Source organism: Poecilia latipinna, unplaced genomic scaffold (genome assembly GCF_001443285.1).
Source record: "Poecilia latipinna isolate Pla-1442-1.1 unplaced genomic scaffold, P_latipinna-1.0 Scaffold743, whole genome shotgun sequence".
Lineage (NCBI taxonomy): Eukaryota > Metazoa > Chordata > Actinopteri > Cyprinodontiformes > Poeciliidae > Poecilia > Poecilia latipinna.
Window position 1 is genome coordinate 245,173 of NW_015113359.1, and position 23,197 is coordinate 268,369.

The 23,197-nt window shown below is 38.6% G+C and overlaps 1 protein-coding gene across 3 annotated transcripts; it reads right to left on the reverse strand.

Annotated features, from left to right (window-relative positions):
- Positions 1–1,272: 1,272 nt before the first annotated feature.
- LOC106955536 (ras-related protein Rap-1A) lies at positions 1,273–22,528 on the reverse strand. 3 transcript variants are annotated; one of them, XM_015045778.1, is made up of 8 exons: positions 22,420–22,528; positions 13,780–13,868; positions 13,081–13,149; positions 12,803–12,859; positions 11,810–11,950; positions 8,173–8,316; positions 6,790–6,914; positions 1,273–2,272 (listed from the first exon to the last, which is right to left on the reverse strand). In XM_015045778.1, exons 2-7 carry the CDS (start codon positions 13,834–13,836, stop codon positions 6,825–6,827), a joined length of 558 nt encoding a protein of 185 aa, XP_014901264.1. In that variant the 5' UTR covers positions 13,837–13,868; positions 22,420–22,528; the 3' UTR covers positions 1,273–2,272; positions 6,790–6,824. The 3 variants fall into 3 exon arrangements, with proteins under 3 accessions (XP_014901264.1, XP_014901265.1, XP_014901266.1); XM_015045779.1 differs by lacking the exon at positions 22,420–22,528 and adding an exon at positions 22,205–22,366; XM_015045780.1 differs by lacking the exon at positions 22,420–22,528 and adding an exon at positions 14,396–14,497.
- Positions 22,529–23,197: the final 669 nt, after the last annotated feature.

Below are 23,197 nucleotides of genomic sequence, written 5' to 3' on the forward strand. Positions count from 1 at the left end.
AAAGATGGAAAAGCGATTCATGGTTTTCTTTTTTTTTTTTACAAATATAATTCTGAAGTCTGGCATTCATTTCCATTCAGTCCCCTTTCCTCAGATATCCTTACATAAATTGTAGTGAGATAAACTACGTTTTAAATATCACCCAAAATTCATCATTTGGAAATGGAAAATGTCATGCACAAATGCAAGCCAAGACATTGGCCTGCATGTAGTGTTCAGACTCCAACCAGGCAAGAAAAACAATCAGTCAAGAGGCTCCAAAAGACCATGAGAGCTGCAGTGACAACACATATTTTTGTTGCTTATATGGAAAACAACTACATGTGAGGTTGAAAACTGACCGTGCACACCAATAAAAGTATGAACCATGGTGATGGCAGAATCATGCTGTGGGAATCATCTTCTATTAGGACAAGTTCAAACACACAGCCAGAGCTATAGTAAAATGTACATCATCAAATAATATTCATGAATTAGTCAAAGTCCAAATTAATGTGCGTAGATGCTCTCCATCCAATTTGACTGAACTTGAGCTATTTCACAAAAAATGGGAAAAACTTCCCCCCTCCAGATGAGCAAAGCCACTAAACCTATAACCCAAAAATACCTGCAGCTCTAACTGCAGCTAAAGGTTGAACATTTCCTGTTCCAATGCCTGAGACAAAAGAAATCAAAAATAATCTATATGGTTAGAAATACTTGGAGACTTTATATGCTAACATTAGAGTAAAAAAATAGACTTAAAGAAACCACAAACTGCAGGTTTGCCATGTTTAAGATGCTTTTCACCTCAGTAATACTTACAAGTTGAGGTTTGATGAGATTTTATTCTCTAAAAAGAAGAAAATCCCCTTCATGTCAAACATCTCATTTATACTTATTGAGGCAACCGTCGATTAAACTTGCAGATTTTGCATTATTTTGAATTAGTCCACTGATTCCTGTATTGCAGGCTTAATTTCCTTCATTTTCTTATAAAGACATTTAAATCTGTTTTCGATGCCCCGATATAAAAGCACATTTATGTTGAGATACTGACACCTAGCGGCCACTTTGATAAATTAAATACAGGGTTTTTATTCTGCCAATTACTTAATTTCACTTTCCTGTGTTTAATCAATACAATAATTTACTAAAACCTACAAAGAACCCTCATATTCCACCCATCTCTTCTGGCCAACTTCAGACACACTAAATCCCATTTCTCTTAAATAAATCAAATAGTCTTGGAATAAAAGTTTAATTCACAAAAATACATTGACCAGTATAATGAAAATGTACTAAAATGTATTTTAATCATCCATAAAAGCTGGAACATTGTCGACAAAAAAACACAGAAGCATTAGAGTTGGTTTAGTATAATATATTTCAGCTTCAAGAGACATAGAAATCAATTCTTATTTTTCCCCATATTTCTTCTATAAAAGACCCATTTTTCTGGCGCATTATTATGCAAAAAAAATGGCATCAGAATATATTATGGGAGCTATGAAATCCCAGTGACCGAGTATAAAATTAAGTCACATCAGAGAGAGATATTTGCAGAAGAGAAGTCCATGAACAACAGGGCGAACAAAGAAAAAAAAAAGGTATAATATTAAAAAATAATAATACATATTATGGACCTTGATCTAGTATCACCAACATGACAGGCATGGAGAATAGGTGTATGGCTATAAAAAAATTCTCACTTTTCCACTTGATTTCACTTGAACATCTACACGTAATAACTGATGCATCTTTTTTTCATGCTTGTTTCTGAAGAATATTTATAATCATACAACTAAAGAGATCATCTTCCATGTCTTTCAAATACAATATTGATATTGAAAATAAGATGAAAAATACTGAATCCAAGTACTAACTTTGACTTCCTTCTCAACAACCGTCATTGTCAGAAATGAAAATAAGGGGCTCATGGACAACTTTGCTGTTTTTTTTTTTTTTTTTTTCCATTAACTTTCAGAGGTTCTGCTGCGTTTTTACATCATCAGTTTGTGGCGCTGTTTGATGCAGAAGTGGAGGCTGTCCGTTCAGGGTTCACACCAAGACACAAAGGGACGTCCTCACAGTCGAGAGACAAGGGTCTTCTTTCTTCTCTCCCCCTCTCTGTCTTTTTCTTTACTCTGTTGTAGGTCATCCTTGGCTTTGATGGGAGCAGTTCAGTCAACTGATTCACCGTTTATGGCTGATGGAGGGAGGGGGACTGGGGCGGGGCTGTTGGAATGCTGGCACGTTCCAATCAGGGCAACAGTTCTTCATTACAGCATTTCTGCAAGACAGCATCAGTCATGAATGACAACAAAAACTCCAACCTGCTGGTGCCCTCTGATGGCTTTTAAATGACATTACATCTACAAGCACAATCATCTATTTAATAAGAGTGTTGGACATTATGTACATTTTGATACAAGATGAGAATTTTCTCTTCAATTTCAATGTTCAAGTCTGAATTTTAGCACCATTTTTCAGAAAAAAATATTTTCTAAACCCAAAAAGTTGCTACGATAAAGAAATCAGTCAGAAATATACCTCGGTCACAAACAATCAATCAGAGGCAGGAGGAGGGTCTTAACACAGTTAGTCACACTTGTGTATACGCTGCTCATACCCTCCCCTTTCTCTCTGCTACAGCTAGTTCCTCACCAGAGCCTGTTATAAGTGCTCAGGCTAGCTAGCATAGCCACCAATATCGACAAAAGCAGTTTTCCTGCAACAATAAGTTGCTTCTCTGCCATTAGCATATTTAGCAGCACATATACAAGGTTGATTGACAGCACTAAGACCTTCCTCCAGGTTCTGATTGGTTGTTTATGACCAGAAGTGCTTCATTTCTTCAGATGACTAACTGCAGATGCACTACTTTGTAATGCAATAAGAAGCAAGAAGAAACAATTTTTATTCTGTTTTTAAACTTTTGACCAGCTGCTGAGGTTTAAATCTAAAGGTGAAACCAGTTGATATTTAGATGCTGGACTAGAACTTTTATCGGGAGATACTCCTGTTCTGGCATTCATTTTCTTACAATATAAAAAAATAGTCTCAAAATTATCTACATCCTTTGAAGTGTGTCTCTGGTGGGGTAGTTTATTTAAAACATCTCGGTGATAGTAAATGCAAGCTTTAACTCAAGCCTTTTCAGCTTTTTTTACTCAAAACCACCAAACAGGCACCAGTGTTTAAAAAAAAAAAAAAAATTGGCAAATAACTCTTAGATATTAAAATTAGCCTACAGAAAAATTGTTTCCTCTCAGAAAGATTAAGGGTATGTCCAGATTTGCAAGATATGCAGTTTTAGCGAAGCAAAAGTCCAACTAGCACCACTGAAAGAAGTAAATCAATTTACCACAGAGTTTCTCAGTGAATGCGACTCGCGGTTCAGAGCAAATAAAGTCAGCAGGGCCACAAAAGTGAAAAGTTTCATTAACTCTGCTTTTTTTTCTGCGGCTGCCAATGTAACCTCTCTATCGATCGCACTGCATTGTGAAGAGTGGAACGGCGAACCTAAAATCCCATTAGTGCTGGTTCACTGGGCTGGCCAGCATGCGAACCGCGCCGGATGGGGGTGCAGACATCGCCTTGGGGGGAAACCGACTGAGGCACCATTCTCAAACACTGTGGACTTCCAACTGACCAAAACAGATGGATGCAGACGAGGAACTCGGTGGGTGGTGCCGTGTCCCCGATGTCTGGGGTCCCCGATGTCTGGGGTGACTACAACGATGGCTGTCCGTTTAAAAAAAAACATCCAGTTTTAAACAGAGATGCTAAAGATTTACTCCCACATTCTGAAAGTTAACGGTAGCCGGAGAAAGCAGATGTAAAACCAGTCGGCTGAGGTCTGTTGGTCTGCCAACATTGAGGTTTTCCTCTGACAACACTGAGCTAACTGTGTAAACAGATTATAAAACTCCCCAAGGGGGTTCACATGCAGAACAGTGAAAAAAGTCCTGTGTTCTTGGAAGCACAAAACAAAACCTGTAATATCTAACAAAAAAGCCATCACACTGAAACTAAACAACACTTTTTCACAGCTTCTATTTGAATGTTTTCACAACATCCAAAGCTTTTTATTTGCCTTTCTCACTGTTTACGTTTTAATGTATTTTTAATCTCTTTCCAATGTTTTTGATGTTTTTTAAATCTTTCTGTTTTTATTTTAATTATGTAAAGAACTTTGAAATGCCTTGCTGCTGAAATGTGCTATACAAATAAAATTTGACTGATTGATTGAACAATCAAATCAAATTCCTTACCATTATTTTTAATTCTTACTTCTTAAATTTGACATTGCTTTTATCTGAACCACAGCTTTAATCACAGATACAATGCACAAACAAGTTACAGCGGTTTATTGTGTGATTCACAGAGATTTTCTTATGTGTTTTAGAATTAGCGAGATTTTTGGCTAAATATTTTGTTGAATAAACATTTAGCATGATGTTAGTAAATAATTCCACAAAAAATGTGTCACTCTGTAAATATAGTACATAAGGAGAAAGTTGGAACTGGATATTTCTGCTCTATTAAAACCAGATTTGTCATTTTCTCCTACTCTAATGATATTGTATATCTGTCTGGTGTCATTTTGATAGATATGCAGCTGTAATTTAATAATGTTTAAGTGGTAGTCCACCATAACAGGTAAAGGAGATGGGGTTTGGGGTGGGCAGCACAGGTATGTTTAGCTTAAAAACAGAGAAAACTCTAGACACTCCAGAACTTTCTCCGGCATCTTAGTAAGATGAGTTTAAACCAAAAACCTTCCCATGCCATTTAGACGGGTACAAAAGCTTTTTTTCCGACAAATACCTGTGACAAGTTAAGATGCAGTTTAAAAGCGGTTTTACTCCCTAAACTTGTTACCCTCATTAAAGTGAACACTTTGGTGCCAAGAGAGCAGAAATCTCAAAGGGTCTCAGTATAAACTACAAACATAAGTTAAGAAGCATCAAAACAAAAAAAATGTTACTTTCAACTTCACAACCTAAGCCTAACTAACTCATTCAAATATCACCTAAAAAGGCATGTTCGTTCACGTTAACGCCTCCATTTGTGTTCCTTAAATCTGACACTGTGATGCTATTGGCTAAAGACTACAATTTAAAAAAGAAATGTTTGAGCCATGAACAAAGATTTAAATGAAACAACATTCAACCTAATTTGTTCTAAAAATGTTGAACCCATCATGCTTCACTGCCACCAGTATTTTCAACCACTGAGGCCCCAACTCTGTTACATCCAAATGAGGCTGGTCCACATCAAACCACACAAGATTCCTTCAAAAGATTAAAGCCAACAGCTCTGGCTGAAGAAAACCTTCTACACTGGAGTGGAAACATTCCTACTGCGACTTACAAAATAGCAACTAATGACTTTTATTGAGAACTTGTTGGTTAAATTTAAAAGTAAACATGGAAAACATATTCTTTTTTATGTTTTCCCACACAACCTAGAACTAAAAAAATCTAAACCATTTCTTAAAAATTACAAAGCACGCATTTAAATCATGATAAAAATATCCAAGACAAAATAAGTAGGTTAGATTTTATGATGTGTTGATCCCAATTTAGGTCTAAACTAGTCACCGTTTCTGGATTTTAAAAGGCAAAGCAAGCAGATATTTCATTGGCATTATTAGTACTGCAAAGATTGAGCATTTACTGATTGAAGACCTTTATTTACAAGTTATCAAATACAGAAGAAAATCCTTTTTATGCAAGTATACTTTAATAAAAATGTTTCATATCACTTACAGATGTAGAGGCCTTAAAATATGCAGAACAACTTCCGTTTTTTGTATGTGGAACGAAAGTTTCATTATAAAAACAACAAAAGCGATAAACGAAAGTAAGCAGACTGATTAATTCATGCTGCTTATTTTTTTACTTCCACATTTAACCACATCCGGCCAGACAGAAAAAGAAAAATCTGCTAGTCAATATGGTTCATATTTTCTGGGAAATGACAAGATGACTGATCAGGATTTCCTTTAACATGACCGGCTGCTGCAGTCTGCTGAGGTTTGCATTTTAAAATAAGCAAACTTACTCTGACTCAATGTTTCAACAGAAAAGCAAATGCTAATGAAAGCGTTTTGTCTTTTTACACATTTCAAAAGGAATGACCCAAGGCTTGAAAATATTTACTGAGAAACTGCAGCGTGAGAAATGCAAACGTTTAAAGGCAAACGCGTCAGAGAATTAATCACTGAAGTTTAGCCGTTTTGTCAGAAAAAAACTGTTCTGTTCAGAGGACAACTATTATTAAACCACATTTTATCACAAAACAAGTTCATAACTATGAGAAGGCTGCTCGAAAAACAAATAAATCACCAAGGAGTCAAAGAACAGGTGCTGTTGACAACTCATCTGTTCATTTGCATCTGTTGATTTTGTTTTTTAGAAAATCATATACATTTGCCACATTAAGCCTTTGTTGTACTCTCTGCTACCAACAGGAGGCGATCCCTCTATGATCTCTATTAAATTTGTGACCAAACATTGAGAAGGAGCGGTTGCCGTTTACACAACTCATCTGTGCAATTCAAATAAATTTAAATTGAGTTAGTTGCAGCACAGAAACCTCAAAGACAGAATGACAAATGATTAACTAGAACCGATGAAATCAGCTTCATCATGTGATAGCAGAGGATGATCTGAACCATGGAACTATATTTAACCTCACATATTTCACTATGAATCACAACATCGTTGAGATTTTAAGTGAAAAAAAGGCATCTTCTGATTGTGTGTACACACACACACACACACACACACACACACTCACCTGGCTCAGAGCTGCTGCAGGGGCCGAGGGGGGCTTTAAAGCAGGACACAGTTGGATTTCTTTTTTGCCTTCCTCTTTTCCACTGGTGTTTTCCTATTTATCTGTCTGACCAGGTCATAGAAGATCTAAACAAAAATATAAAAAATACAAATAAAAATAAGCTTGGTTCCACCGGTAAACATCTCCATCAGTCAGAGCAGCCCTGGGAAACCGCTGCATATTTAAGGCATGACATGAAGCTTCATTATTAAAACATGAAATGAAATAATCATTGAAGCTTTGTTAAGATCAGAAACATTGAGTCAAATTTTAAAATCATGGGTGCTTGTTACGACAAAATAAAACCTTCAGCATCTTTCTGATGTTGGACAGAAAAACCTATACAATGTGCATATTCTACAGATCTCAACACAACCACAGCAATAAAGGAATTGTTGTGCCAATGCTGCCACACTGTTGTCTGAACAGAACAGAAAGTCCACAACTAGCCGTCAGCCCACACAGCAGCTGTCCAAACCGATTCCTTCACAAACAGCTCTTTAACTGCTGAAGTCAAGGTACGCTTTCTTTAGATGACCGTTTATTGTAAAATGAGACAAGCAAAGCAAATATTTGATTGCAAGGTCTTGATCTGTGTTTTAATATTTAGAACAATGACTGATATCCCTAAATCCAACAAAGACAACCCTTACAGGTGCATCACTATAAAGTCCACGCTTTGTGAATCAGCTTCAAACCATGCAAGGTTGTCACCACTTTTTTTTTTTTTTTTAGTACACTTTTCCTTCCACTCAACTTTCTACCAGTATTTTTAACCCAACTGCCAGCTGCTTTATTAATGACCTTTTGTAGCTTCCCCTCTTTGTGGGGGGAGCCAATAACTGTCTGCTCAACAACTGACAAGTCAGCAGTCTGACCACATGGGCCATGGCATGACCTTGCTTTCTAATCGCTTGAAGTATACAAGCTGTAATATGATGAATGTCACTTTTTTAATTTAATCACTAACAGATTTTGGTATAAATAAAGTAACCTAACTAAAACAAAAAGGTAAATTGTTGATATTCTGATTTATTGAGGTACAATTGTAATAGTTTCTCATAACAAAAATAGAGAATACACCAAAGACTTTTTTTAGCCAAGATTAATTTACATCACAAACGTTTGAGTGCATGTATGAGTAAACATAGAACTTAGTCTGAAGTCAAACAGGGACCTTTCAAATTGAAATTGGTTTATTTCTAGAGAACAGCTACAGCGATAAAATCTGCAAGCATTGACAATATTTTTTACAAATCCTTAAGCAACAACTACAACATTTTGGAAAATATGTGCCACTAGGAAATGTTTGCAGTGCTCTGTTCTTTGTTTGTGTGTACTCACATCAAGGACGTTGATCTTTGACTTAGCAGAGGACTCTAAAAAGGCACAGTTGTTCCACTGTCTGGCCAGGTTCTGGCCCTGTTCCTTCCCCACAACGCGTTCGTCTTCCAAGTCGCACTTGTTCCCTACAAGAATCATCGGCACCTAGGAGAGAGACGACGATGCCCATTAAATTGTTTTAGAGATTTTACGCTTCGTTATTCTTAACATCTCATTCTGTCTGGAGAGCTGCTTGTTATTCTCCATTTCAAGTCCGTCCTTCAACAGCCCGGTTTGAGATTTATTGACAATATGTATGCATTTTTAATGACAATCTTTTGATCTGAAAATATGACCCAAGGTTCTTGCTCTGCAAGGACAACTGCACTACATAATGAATAATATAAATTCACTCACATCATAGCTTTATTTATAAATGCAGCTTGGGGGAAGAAAAGGTTCAATACAGGATCCAAAATGGAAAGATGTGCTTTACAAGACTCAAAGCCCGTTAGAACACAACTTGATAAGGTCGATATGAAGGCCGACCACAAATATATCTGTAATGCTTTGCTAGTATTAGTTCTAATTGAGTGGGAAGCCTTTTGTCACTACTGAAAAAAGAGCAAAAGCAGCAGAAAGTCATTATTATTATTTGAAATTGATGGTTTTCTTTATCAGCTGAACAAAACTACACAAATTAGTGGCTGTATGAGAGGCCGCTTAGCAACGGGTGGGGGAGGGGAGCAATGCATAAAGCTGGAGAAGACTTCTGTTTTTGGCATGTTCCTTGCTCTTATTAAAATAAACTGTGGAAATTGTATTACGAAAAGTTTTTGGAAGCCTCTAATATGGATGTTGACAAGTATATTTATATATATAAAAAAAAAAACTATGACAGAAGTATAAATTTTACATTTTCACAACTTTTCCTCTGATTTAGAAACAAGTACAGAGGAAGCCAATAAGCCAATAGTGAAAGCAAAAACCCAGCAACTTCATAAAGTTCCCAAACTTTTTTTAGGCTACTACTGTAATAGCTTTTAGTTTTGTTTCTTTGAGGATTTCTGAACCTAAAAATGCAAACCAAGAAATTCAGCTCAATCTGGAATCTCCCAGATGCGCAGCCTTTCTTCCTTTTTGCATTTAAATGTGCTAGCAAGAACTAAAAAAAAAAAAAAGTTTGAGAGGAAGCACAAACATTACAGGCAGATATTGCGGGAGTCGGGATGCGTCTCATCCTGCCTGATGTTTCCTGACTGGCTATCTAGGGAGCACGCAGGCCCGGAGGAAGCCGAGGCAGCCCCGCCCAGCAGGGATAACATCGCTTTCCTTCCTGAATGTTTTCGAACACTTCAGCTGGATTCCATGCTCCAGCTGCTCTCTGGAATTATGGGACAGTGTAGGAATATTTCGTCTGATTTTTTTCCTACATTAAGCTTTGATTAAAGCACCAATGGTACCATTGTGTGAGCAGAAAAGCGTTAATCCTGTGGGTTAGGAGAAGACATCAGCTTCTGTTACACAGTTCACAGGATATTTCTGTTTGTGCTCCAGCTTCGCAAACAATCAGCAGCACATGAGGCGCCAATAAAATCAGCTGAGGAAATCTATTTCTGGTTGATGAATAGAAAAAATTAATCAGCCTGGGAAATCCTGCCATGACTACCTTCTTCTGGTGTAGAAATGGCACACAGAAATGTTTGGAGGAGATTTATAAAACAACAGGTTAGCATGTTAACATGAAGTTGAGACTTTTTCCTAATTTTTACAGCGAGATGCATCACATGACAACATAAAATTAGGCAATGAATTTATACTCCTCCTTTCTAACTATTCTGAGCAGGCGACAGGAAGCCTAGATGTTTAGATTAACCGTGCAGAGGTTGCTGCTTGATGTTTGATATCCAAACAAGTCCTCACGCCGGACTGCTGAGCGACATTTCCCCCAGGGGTCCTGAGAGAACCAGAGGTATGCCCTCCCAAGCGGGGTTAAAACGAAACTGCGTGGAAGGGATGGAGGTTTGCAGAAAAGGGGACAGAAAATGTTTAGCATCAGCAGAACAGAAGCCCTCATTAGACTAATTGAAGAATTCACAAAAGCCACAGAAAATCTGTTCAGATGCTGTCAACATGCTACAGACAGGTCCTGTCTAACAGAACGGCATGCTAAACACTGGGCTGCAATGAGTCACAAGCATTGAGTTAGCAGTCACACAAGCAGAGCTGGAGATGACCTGGAGAAGTCATAAGACCTCTCTTACATAACAGCTGTGAAAGGAAGTAGAAAGAAGCCAGCTTTTATCACGCTGGTGACCGCTCACTTCATTTTTCACTTCTGTTGAATTAGCTCTGCTACGGAGGAGGAATGCGACCTCGCTTTGTTCAAGGCACGTTTGCAAAAAGCTCCTACTTGAGCTTGGCAATAAACGTATGTGTACATTTTTGCCATCTTTGAAGTAAATGGTGCGTGGCGGAGCTGAAAATAAGAACAGCTGCTGCAGCAACCACATACTTTGCCTTCACTCTGCAACAGAGTAGAAGCTTTGTCCAAATGAGAAAAATCCTCACTTTTTGGGGGCGATTACAAGAAAATATGCTGAACATTTCCTTTGGTCATGCATTCCTGACTGGTGATAAACAGATGTCACAGCTGTCATAGGTAAATGCTTAAATCACCTTTGATATGAGTGGCCAAAACACTCAGATAAGTCTGAAACTGGAGGAGTTTATATTACTAGAAATAAGATGTAGAACTGGTATCCTGCAAGTTGAGGAGCCACCAATCCTGCGATCCATCTGTTAGCCCGAGGCTAGCCTTCTTTCCAAAACCACAAACTACTAATGAAGCACCACAGCCTCACAATCCTGTGTGATTCTGATGAGATGGGGCTTTCTCTGCACATCATCTCTAACAATTCAATCACCCAGAGTGCCAAACCACAGTATGACCACAGGAAAAAGGGGGAGGGAGAATACCAAGTAATAGGCTAAAGGGAGAATGTAGAAAATTAAAATTAAATGTGAAAACACAAAGAAAACTGGCAGAGATGTAGAGGAGAAAGGAGCAACAAAAGGTGCAAAGCTTGGGCTATAGATGGCTCAAGGGAGACGGATAGAGAGAAGGGGGAGAGAGCAAGAAAGAGGGTTATGGTAACATTCGTTCCCTCCAGAGATCGCCAAAAAAGGGCATCTTAGATCCTGCTGACGCATTATCTGTTCCACCAGAAAGGGGACGGAGGGCTTACTCACTGCAACCGCCTCGAAATTTGCCAGAGATACTGAGAGATGGAAATGTTCTGCTGACAAATAAAAAATTTGGAAAATAATGACATGACACATCTTTGTTTTTTTTGTTTTTTTTCTCCTCTCGGTTACACACCCAAGCTATGGGGCAGACTTAAAAGCAAATGAGCACACACTATGTGTCAACGTGAGGAGGAAGAATTGCTATGGGAGACAGAAATAAACTTTTTCAGGACTTTTCCTTTAGTGACCATCAGCATTTTTGCTCTTTGTTAAACACTGTCCAAGTCATCCAACTATAAATAGAACAGTCTGTGCAGCCGACCCTGGGGACCTGGTACACTTGAGATGTAATATTAGAGAAACTGGGAGAGTTCATGTAAGAATCAGTGCAAGTTTGCGATAAACTCACATCCTCTGTGTCCTTTACTCGTAGAATTTGTTCTCTCAGGTCTTGGAGGTCATTGAAGGTAGACTGTGCTGTGATGGAGTATACCAGAGCGAAGCCTTGGCCGTTTTTCATGTACAAGTCCCTCATTGCTGTGAACTGTTCCTGTATAAAAGCAAAGGAAGAAAGGCCATGAGCTCAAAAACAAAAAAATTATCAGGAGTCACTCGAAATATAGTTCACATGTGTTAACATTTTCCTGACAAGAACAAAGTCAGATTTGAATGACCTGCTCTGGACCTTTACACAAAATGTAATTCTCTGCCAGTTCCATTTTATGCACATTTAAAAACAGAAAAAAACTAAACTAAATAACATTTCTTAATTGAACAGATGTGCCTAGTTTAAAAGTTTTGTAATAAATGAAATCTCTGGTTTATGGACCATTTGTCAGATTAAAGAATATGCAATTTTAAAGTTCTCAGTTTTCAATGGTCAAAAGAATTTGTAGAAACTTTTCTGCTATTCCACATTAACTACTGCCATTTTAATATCTAACCTTTCACATACAATAACATTTCAGTCAAGATTAAGCATCAAGAGCAAAATGTAAGAACTCCCAAACCAGAGGAGATCTAAAAGAGAGAACAATTTCTTGGTTCTTGTTGAGTAAATATAGGCTTCAAAACAGAAACCACGCAGCCAGATGTTCATCTTCAGAACAGTCCGGTATCTGTACACACCATCCATAAGATTTATTGGACTATTAGAAGTTGAGGGTTGTTTGCCTAAAACAGTCCAACAACCATTTGTATTCTAGACCTTCATTAAAATATCTCACATAATTTTCTCTGGTCTAGCATTTTTTTTACATATCCACACAGTCTAGTAAAACCTTCCTTTCAAATTAAAGTTCCCGACAAATTTATCTTCCTAATAACTTTCAGTGACATGCTCAATAAATTGATTCAGCACTTAAAGCAGAGATGGTTGTTGATTGGAAGGAAGTCAACTTACTGTGCCGGCTGTGTCGAGAATTTCAAGCATACATTGCTGCCCGTCTACCTCCACTTGCTGTGGTAACAGAAAACATAGCAACACTGTAAGCTTCATTTGGGGTCACTTAGTGCATTCACTGTTTAAACATGCATACAGTTCATCAACTCAAAGGGGGCTGAAAACATGTATGCACTAAACGCCAACAAAAAAACAGAGGAAGCATCACATCATGGTGATGTGAACCTGCAGAACAGCTGCAAACAATCAGCCCAACCGAAGCTCCTCAGGAGACTCACCTTTCTGTACGAGTCTTCTATTGTAGGGTCATATTTTTCCACAAAGATTCCCTGTACAAACTGAACTGTCTGTAAGAGATGACACACAAAAACAAAGTCAAATCAGTGCGCAACGTTATCACAACTCCATAGGATGGCTGGAAGGAGCTCTTGAATGTGGGGGTTGTTCGAATCATGATATTTTCAGAGAAACTATCAAATTAGAGGTGTGTTAGCTATACCAACATGTATATATAAAGACTAAACCTGATCCCTTGAGGAAGGTTGACATCCTCGGGTTGACCAGGTTCACCTGTTAGCATCCTAATCCAGGCAGTTCAGAGGATTAACCCGACTGACACCTGGTTAAAACTAGCTAAGCAGGGCACACGCCATTTTACAGACATGGATGTTCTCAAAGAAACGCCTGAGTGGAGGGAAAATGTGTTCAGTTGATATTATGTAGATCCAAATAAAGTTAAGGCTAGCCTAGCTGTTTTATTTCAACCAAGAAGACACTTAAATGTATGCAAATAAAGTCAGAAAGCAAGAAAGAAAAGCTAAATGTAATTTTCCTTCTAGCCATACAGGATCTCCACTACACTCTTTTAAAAGCGAGTCAAAATATCTTGCTGTTTTATTAGCAAGTCTTTAAGGAAGCACCCTGCAGGGGAGTTCGAGGCTGCATAGACAGGAAGGAGACCAGGAGGACACACTTACCAAAGCGGACTTGCCCACACCTCCAGAGCCTAAAACCACTAGCTTGTATTCACGCATGGCGGGATTGCTTCACTGGTGAGCCCAACAGTCTGCAGATGAGAAGCAAAAATGGGACACAAAAAAAGAAGAAAATGTTAAATCTGGAGAGAACTAAACAAAGGAAGAAGGTTTATACAGACACAACATAAAAGATCTGTTCTGTGAGTTTTTCTATTCCCGAGAGCAGAGATTCTAGTCATTCCTGGAAGTTATGGACAAAAAGAAACAAAACAATGGAGGGAACACCCAAAAGTGGAGCTGCATCGGGGTGGAGGAGGTGAAGACTATGTGATCCTTCCCTAACACAAACCAGGTGTGGTGAATATGAGTTAAAGTGGGTGGGGGGTAGGGTTCCTTGGAGGAGATGACACGCACAGATCAGGCAGATATTCCTCTAAATGACACAATCATCTGGAGCTCACATACTGAAACACACCCTGCTGTCAGAAATGTTAGTCGTCTACACATTTCTGGGGTGACAGGATAATATGGCGTCTGTCTCCCGTGTGCGTTGAAAGAAACCAGCTGAGGGAAGTGGAATCTAAGATTGGAGGAAATTGTGAAATCACCAAAATACCCCTGTAAGGGACGGACTGGCTTGATGTCACTGGCTCACAGCAGAGTGAGAAACAGCCAACTAGGTCAGCACAAGTCTGGTTACAGAGAGGCTGAGCTCTAGTTCAGTAACTGGGCGAAGCCGGGATTTCTGATTCCTCATCTCTGCTGTGGCTGTAGATTAAAAAAAAAGAAAAGAAAAATATAGTAGTATAAAGTATAGTTCCAACACATAATCTTTTACAAAATGTTAAATTTTGAATTATTACAAAAATCTAAAATTGTTGGGGATACACTATACTGCATTGTGAAAAAGTATTTGCTCCTTTAAAGATTTTTTCTTATTGCTTTTTTGTCACATTTCAATTAAGACCGTTTTTAATAAATCAGACAAACATGAGTAAAACTAGAAAATGCAGTTTTCAAAACTGTTTTTTACTTATTTTATTTTATATTGAAACAGCTATCCTAAGCAGTCTTTGTGACACAATGCTGTGGAAGAGTTTTAGAGCACCGTTTGAGAAGATGTTTTGATTTGGCCAAACAGCAGGGTTTTCAAGCAAGAACGGTCTGTTTAATGGTCAGACTTAAGTCTAACCTTTGACTAGACTTATATTCTGGGTTTTTTGAGCCATTAAGATGCGGATTTGCTGACATGACATTCTCATTCTCCTGTAAGGAAGTGAATGAATGGTTTGAACCATTAAGGCAAGTCGCCCAGGTCCTGGACCAGAAGGGCAGCCCCATCCATCACACTACCATCATGTTTGACTATAGGTGTAGTACTTTATTTAACCACTGTGTTAACTTTAAGCAGGACTTAACATGACACAAACCTGACTTTGTTTCATCTATTCTTGAATGTATGTAGATCAAAATTAAAGAGATAAGTTCTTGCGTGATGTCACTGGCTCATAGCAGAGTGAGCATGTAATTTTTCATATGCCGTCACGGGTTTGGACAACTTTTTCCTTTTTTCTTCATCAAATTATCAGTTGCAGACTGCACTTGGTGGTTTTTCCTCTTTCACAACACTAGACATTCTCAGTGTTTTATTGTACAAATTTAGACCATCTTTGTTCTAAATGCATAATTATTGGGGACATAATTGAATTGGAATATACAATGGATTATATAATCAACACTTTATAGTTTTTGTTTACTGCTAAAAAGACATGTTTTTGCTATTTTTTTATACAAATCATTGAGATTAAAAATCCTAGGACCAGTTTAAAACCCTGATCCAATAGGGCCTTGAGACCAAAAACAGATAGCTTTTACGAATGTGCATTTATCTCTGGTCAATAAGTCACACAAGCTTCAATGCCGTCGCTAAAAGACAAAAGTCATCATCCAAATATAAACCAATATAAACTGCCCTTCATTTCAAACACATTATTTGAGATCATAAGAAAATAGAGAAAACATATTTCCCATTCTAATATTTACTTTCCGTTGCCTGAACTTTGAAAACAATGAACTCAAATTCCATATCTTCCCAAACTTTAAGACTCAACAAGAATCTAGCCATTTAAAACAATGTATTAGCTGAATATTCAATAAGATACCAAGGAAAAACTCTCTCGTTACAGATAAGAAGGACAGTACTGAAAATCCAGAACTGTTATCTCATGTGGAGACAAACCTCAGTTCTTAAAGCAAACCCGGTTGGGTCATCTGCATTAAAACCTGCTATGAAAATCAGAAAGTAGCTTGTGTTAAAAATCCAGCTTCAAAAACAGCCACGTTTCAACAGTTTATAATCAACGCCTTTTTGCATCAAAAGCTAATCATAACCCGTTCTGGAGCAAAGATCATCCCCTCCTACACCGTTCCTACTGCAGCAAACTCCATCTGAATTCCCAGCGGGGGGCAAAAACGACTAAGGACCTCCATCTTCAATCACAAGCAGTGACCATGTGGGACATGAAGCTGGAACTGTGAATAATTCATATTCCCTAATCCTCAACGCATAAAGAGAAGTTCTCCTCGAACGACGAAGGAGGAGCGGCTGGACGGAGAAACAGAGCAGACGCACACACTGCTGCTCTTTGAAGTAAACTCTCCCGCTCAGAGTCAAATGTGTGCACAGCGTCACATTTACAAATGTCATAAAGGCAATGTCACTCTGAGATTTAGGCTATGATTCACTTGTCAGTTATCTGCATGTCACGGTTCTTGTTTTAAGGCTGCAGACTGACCCTTGTTAAGACAGATGATGTCAGGGGTCTCCTTGGTGACGGATTATAATGCGACAACGTCAGAGGCTGTCACGGAGGATGCCTGCTCCCCACAGGAGTGCACCTAAACTCCACATGTTATTTTATTTAAATATCCTTGACATTGAAACTAAAGAGAAGTCTAATGTTTGCATGGACTTGGTTTGCAAACTGTGAATGTGCTTAAATGGAAAAAACTATTTGGCCTGAGCGATCGGTCGTACGTGGTGCTCGACACCACAGGACTATATTTCTGAGATGTGAGAATCTATTTAAAAGGAGACTGTATTTTCTACTAATTCAGGCTGTGACAATAGAGAGCGAGACTTTAACAGGTAGAGGTCATTTCGCTACACCGCCTTTCGTTTCTGGATATAAAAAGCAGCTTCAGCAAATCATTTGGTTGATTAAAAGGGCGTGACACATGTGCTTTAGGAATCTCAGAGTTGAGATAGGCATCTACATTTTTTTGGGACGACACAAGAAGACTTAGCAAAGCTAACTATGCTAATTTTAAATGAAACGGTTTAAAATCCATCATCCTTAAAAGGTTGCATCTTAAGTGGGGGGCAGGTTAATAATCTGGCACAGAAGCACACCATGCAAACCCATTCAGTTTGAAATAAAATATTACTACTGAGACATTTGTGTGGGGGGAGGAAAGGGGAGTTTATTCGTAAAACCCCTTATTTTAACATCTGCTCCATCATACACAGGATGCAACACACGTAGAGAACCAACAGATGCACCAATCATCATGCCAGAGATCGCAATCATCACATTTTGCCTGATGAGGTCAAATGCAGATAAAATCTTAATTTCCTGTTCTATAAATTTATCAAAATAAGGAGTTCTTTTTCCATTTTTGGTCTATGAATACATTATCCAAGAGCATACATAACCTTTGATGAAATGACTCAAATTCAGCATAATCACACAAATGTTTAAGTGATGATGAAAAAAATATTTTTTCTATTTCCAATCAAAAATCAGCCAAAAATCAGACCTCAGGTAAAACCTCAAATCAGTATTGACCATAAAAAGGTTATAAAAGCCTGATTGGTACTTTGTCCACTCCCTATATAAATATTTAACAACCTCATGGCAGCGAGGCTAAAAATAAATATTTTGAATGCTGTTAATTATATTAAAAGATAAACAAAATGGGCTAAAAAATATATTGGTAAGTCAGAGCTTCACAAAAACTGAAAACTGACCACCAACTCCTGATTATTGCATGTTCTTCTAACATAGAGAGGTAATTTGACTCCTGTCTATTCCATTTTATTTCAGTCTTGGGATTACTTTTGATCTTGACTCAAACTGAAATGATTCCCAATGTAAAAATGTCACTCAATATTTGTTTTAGATAACGGTGAGTAACCTCGGGTCAAGCAGATTAATCTCTATGAACATAAATCTCACAGTCTGAAGTTGCTCTTTACTCTGGTTTGTAGAGTAAAGAGCTCCCTTTTAAATGTTAAGTCAATATTTTTGAAAGAACTGATATTGATGTGACCATTCCTTATACATCATTTTATGCTTACTCCAGCAAAAAATACAACAACAAAAAAAAAAAAAAAAAAAATTGTAACCCAGGTGTCAGATTCAAAAGCCACTTCTTCTTGTTACTACTCTCTCTGTGTCTTTGTGTTAAGACAGTTTAGAGAGAAACCAAGGATACATCTCGACTTTTGATCTGAACATGATTATGCAGCTTAGGAAGTGAAATTAATCTGAGAGGAAAAGATCATGAAGTAGGAAAAACGTTCAAGTAGCTGAGCTTGAACTGTGATGCGATACCTTAACTCAACTTCATATTCATCTGGCTTTTCTGTAGAGACCACCTAAGTTAAATCTGTCCTTCAACACAGAGAAACAAAGCCAGTGGAGAGCTCTTCTTCTGAAGCTTCATCTGCATAAAAACATTCATACCAGGAAAACCGTCACACAAAACGCTCAACTCTTTCATCTGCCTGCTCAGACGGTCTCACCACACACAAACAAACACGGAGCCATTTAAGGACAACAGCCTTTCAAACCAAATCTCTCTCTTCAGTAACCTCAATGACACACTGTCATCTCCAACAAAACAAACACAGTAGAGCCGTTCCTCCGCTCTAGTAGTAACCCCAGCAAATAAGGAGCGAGGGAAAGCCGCGTGTCATAGAAAATGCTCTCCACCGAGACGTCACTGCATCAACTCACCCGGCTGGAGCTAAAGGTATGTGTCCATCTAGGGTTTGAAACTGGATTAGGTGGCGCTGGTAGCAGGAGTCTCGACAACATTCAGGAGGAGACTCCGCGGCTTAACTCTTAACATTCAGGAACAGCTATTTCCGGGTGCGCTGAGGCCCATCAGACCGCAAGGAAGCTGTCAGTGCGACTGACTCAGCAGGATGGGATGAGTGGCAGCTGTCTTCTGCATCTCCTCCACAGAGCTGATGGTGGAAATGCAGGCATCCGCTGCAGACAACTCCTGTGTGAAAATGCTAACCTGGTAACCCACATGCCACAACAAGGGCATAGGGGCATGAGAAAAAAAGTATTTTCAGGGTTGACTTAGTAGCTGCAGCTGTAGAGAAGAGCGTAGTTACTTGCTACTACCACAAAGACCACAGTTCACAACGCTGGTTCAAACAGAGCTAAAAACACTAAATTAATTGGATTAAACAGAACAAAAACGATCAATTACTGAATTATGATTAAGCCGTCAGAACACTGACATAAATTTTCAGCAATCTAAGAATGTAGTGTTATTTCAAACATCACTTTAAAATATTAGTCTTTTTTTCCTATGGATCTACTCTGATTAACACATTTTTCTCAGTTTTTTGCACTATAATACTTGGAAGAAATATGGGAATTGGTGAAAATAACAGTGAGAAGAAGAATGAAATCTCTACATCTCTACAAGTGCTCAAAGTACAACCCACCATCCTTGGTGGGTTGTACAATATAGATTGAGGAAATATCATTAGTACAATGTGAGTGTGTGCAGTATTTATATCACAAAAGACAGTGAAGTGAAAAAAAAACTGTTGGCCAATATTCAAGTGTTGTGAACTTGCATTTTGCATGACAAAGATATATTTAGTCAGTTGGATGAAGTCCCACAGCAACAGATGCCGAAACCGGACACAAACGACATTTCCCAAAATGCTAAAGGTCGCAGAATGATGGAAGCACAGGAGAAAAAGAGGAAGGGTGAAAATAGGAATATCTCACCTCATGTCGTCGCAATATTTACCAATACAATCACCACAGCAATATTTTCTAATACTATTCAGCTCTATAGAATATAGGGCTATACATTATACTAGTTAGTCCATAACTAACTGAGCCTTTTAATTGGAAATAAAGCAAATTAACTCAACTCCGTGTCTAATTTACTCTAATTGCTTGCATTGTTCTTTCTTATAAAAATCCCCAGGAAAGAGAATTTACAAGCCAATAAAATACACCATTAACACCAGAGGTAAAGCAGCTCTGAAAGAATAAATGCTGTGCTTTCAAAATAGCGGCAAATTCAGGTAGATTATCTTTGTACGTAGAACATCCAAATTCAGGAAACACAAGCGTCTGACCAACAATGCGTTTCTGATCTCCCCCTAAAACTAAAGGACTAAATTACTCATTCTGTACATGCATTTAAAATATTGTGATAAAGCAGCTTGTGTTTTTCCTTCAGAATCACTATGTAAAAATGACTCAGAGCAAAACAGCACCTAGTCACCAGAGAACTTTGCTGTGGCTTGATTATGACAAAGGCTTGTAACCGTCAACTGAATGCATCTCAGTGTCTGGGGCACTGACCTGTAACCACATCCTCTTTCCAAAGCACAAGAAGTTTCATGTTGAAAGGATGGAAAAGGAGTAGCTATCAGCTAAAATAACTCCCAGTCACTGTTCCTGTGCAAGACCAAGACGGCAGGTTCAAGAAGGGAGATAGATGATATATACTTTAGTGTAGAAGATATGAGATACAGAATGTAGCGAAATTAAGATTTTGAATCAGAAAGTTTACACTTTCTCTCACAAACGTTTTACACCAAAGTCATCTTGGATCTTGTTTCAACTCCAGCCCAACAGGCTGCTTCTCAGAGAGATCTGCTTTACAGGCTATTATGCGATACAGCTGACATGCCTGTGTGCTTACAATTTCACAGTAACGTGCACACCTTTCCTGTTTCACATTACTGTCGCCGCTGCTAAGACAGCCTAGCAACAGGCTGACACAAACCATGGGGTCGGACAAGAGAAAGCTGCTGCAGCGCTCGAGTCATCTCACTGTGACTCTACCTAATTTGCTTACGGCTGCGGCATATGCTTATCACTCCAGGTCATGCTAAATCCCTGCAATCTGTGGCTCTGACAACACCACAGAGCGGCAGCCAACACAACGACAACACATGATTAGTAGAGGTGGACCAACATCACTAGAGCCAACTTACGGTGCTGCTCTCATGCCAGGTTTGTCTTGAAAAAGAGACTGCAGATCCCATCTGGTTCCTTTCTATTAGGTTATTATCATTAGGAAGATTTGTGTCTCTTTTTAAAACAATAATTAGTCACCACCTCACTTGAGCACAGTGAACAAATTAAAAGCCAGGCACATCTGTGGACAGCTAAATGTTGTTTTGCCTGCTGGGGGGCTTTGATCTACCAAAAAGGAAGTTAACCCTAATATTATGCAAACCTTTAAAGAAACCTGTGAAACAGTAAGACCATAATTCTTAACTGTAATAACCTTTCATATTAAGAAATGAAGCAGAATATGTTTCTTTTAAAGGAAAAAGTGTAAAAGTCGTATTATTTTGGGTATCCACAGCATCCAATTTGCTGATTCTGCAGATCAGACCCGCCTTATGGAATTCAATCAAAGAATAATTTCACCACTTACAGATTAGATTCATCTGAAAAGCTGCTTAAGTTTGCTTTTCTACAGCAAAGAAAAAACTAGATTTCTATCAATTTAATTTTGAGTGTCCAAATTGGTATATTTGCTTTATAACTTCATTATATTTTGGGAAATCTACGTGATACAGGTACCATTGTGAAAGTATTTTTTATGCCTTTATACCAGTGATGCTAGTCAATTAGATGTTGGCTGACATCAAACAAATATGCTTTGTAAATCCCTCAAGCTCGGCGACATTGGCCGCCGAAAAAACACCAATCGGTCTATTGTTGTAACCATAAAATTAATCAAATTCTGTTTAACTCGTAAGCCTGCTTACAGCTAAATCCTACCCAACACTAAAATCTTCAATCTAGGTAATTAAGGACAACATCTGTTTACGGGCAATCTAGATTGAGGCAAGCAATCAGCCTAAGTCCCGTTATGAAGCTTGTTAGCGAAATGCCGCTAACTAGCCAGCTTAACTGGCTGCTGCTCACACCGTTAGCTGCGGCTCGTTAGCAGCCGAGCTAACCAGCCGACACATTCCTTTCCTCTGAGTGTTACCAAAACACAGCCAAGCCTGTCAGAAATGTCCGGCGCCCGAGCTCGTTTAATAATTCAAACGCCAACCAAACATAGCAGGTTGTTAATCAAACCGAAATGCTCTACATTTCCCCAGAAAATGACATAAACCGATAGCTAACGTTACCTGTCCTTCCGCTTGGCCTTGACTAAAATGGGGAGTGCTCACTCCGGTTTTTACTTGAAGACAATTCTTCTCTCTTAGCCCTCGACAAAATGAAACACGCGCAGCCCACTTCGCTTTAACGCGTCCGCTCCTGCAAGCGTCCTCGCCGCGCTCTCCGTCGCGACTTATTTGACCGCTTATTTGACCACGTAGTAAAGTTTGGCAGCGCAACTCACCGTCTCTGGCTCGCTGTCTCTCGCCGCTCCGCAAGTGTCAGTTCGTGAGTTCTCCTCCAGCGGCGGCGGCGTCTGAGAGCTCAGGCAGCGGACGTCACCCGGACCGTTTCTCCTTTTTCTTAAAAGGGCATGACACATGTGCCGACACGAAAACACACAGTAACTCAGTCATTTTCAGCAACATGTGAACACGTTAAATGTGCATGACCTCTCTTTTACTTTTGTTTAGTGTGCACAGATCAGCCCTGTTTAGAAAACAAGATAGGATTATTTACTTTATTATTATTATTATTATTATTATTATTATTATTATTATTACCTACCTAATAATTAACTAGTCAGGTATGTGTAGTGTGGTCTGAATAATATTTGTGAACAACTCTAGTAAGCATGAAAAAAACATGGAACTCCAACTGTCTAACACATGGGTGGCAGTGTCATGCTAAGGGGTATAAAGCAGACAGAGTTATGTAAGACAAACCTTCATGTTTTGTGTAGCTAATCTCTATAGAATCTGCTGAGAACTGAATTTAATGTTTTAAAAAACCGCCAAGCAAATAAAAAATATATATATGCCAATTGCATCGTGGTGGCAGGATCATGATGAAGCTATGTTTCTCTGACAGTGATACTGGTGAATTATCCAAAGCAGATAGAAATTTTAACCCTATTGGGTGTTCCCACTGGACAATGGCCCGAAATATACACCAAACTGGTTTCGGAAGGGATCTGCGTAAAAAATTGTTTAAACTCGCTGAGGTTTCAATCAATGAAAACA

What these genes read in the sequence shown, in the direction of transcription:
- LOC106955536 (XM_015045778.1), bottom strand. Translation starts at nt 13,836, where the DNA reads ATGCGTGAATACAAGCTAGTGGTTTTAGGCTCTGGAGGTGTGGGCAAG. An exon ending in TAGAAGACTCGTACAGAAAG is followed by an intron (nt 12,860 to 13,080) that starts GTGAGTCTCCTG and finishes CTGTTACCACAG; the next exon opens with CAAGTGGAGGTAGACGGGCA. An exon ending in GAGTAAAGGACACAGAGGAT is followed by an intron (nt 8,317 to 11,809) that starts GTGAGTTTATCG and finishes TCTCTCTCCTAG; the next exon opens with GTGCCGATGATTCTTGTAGG.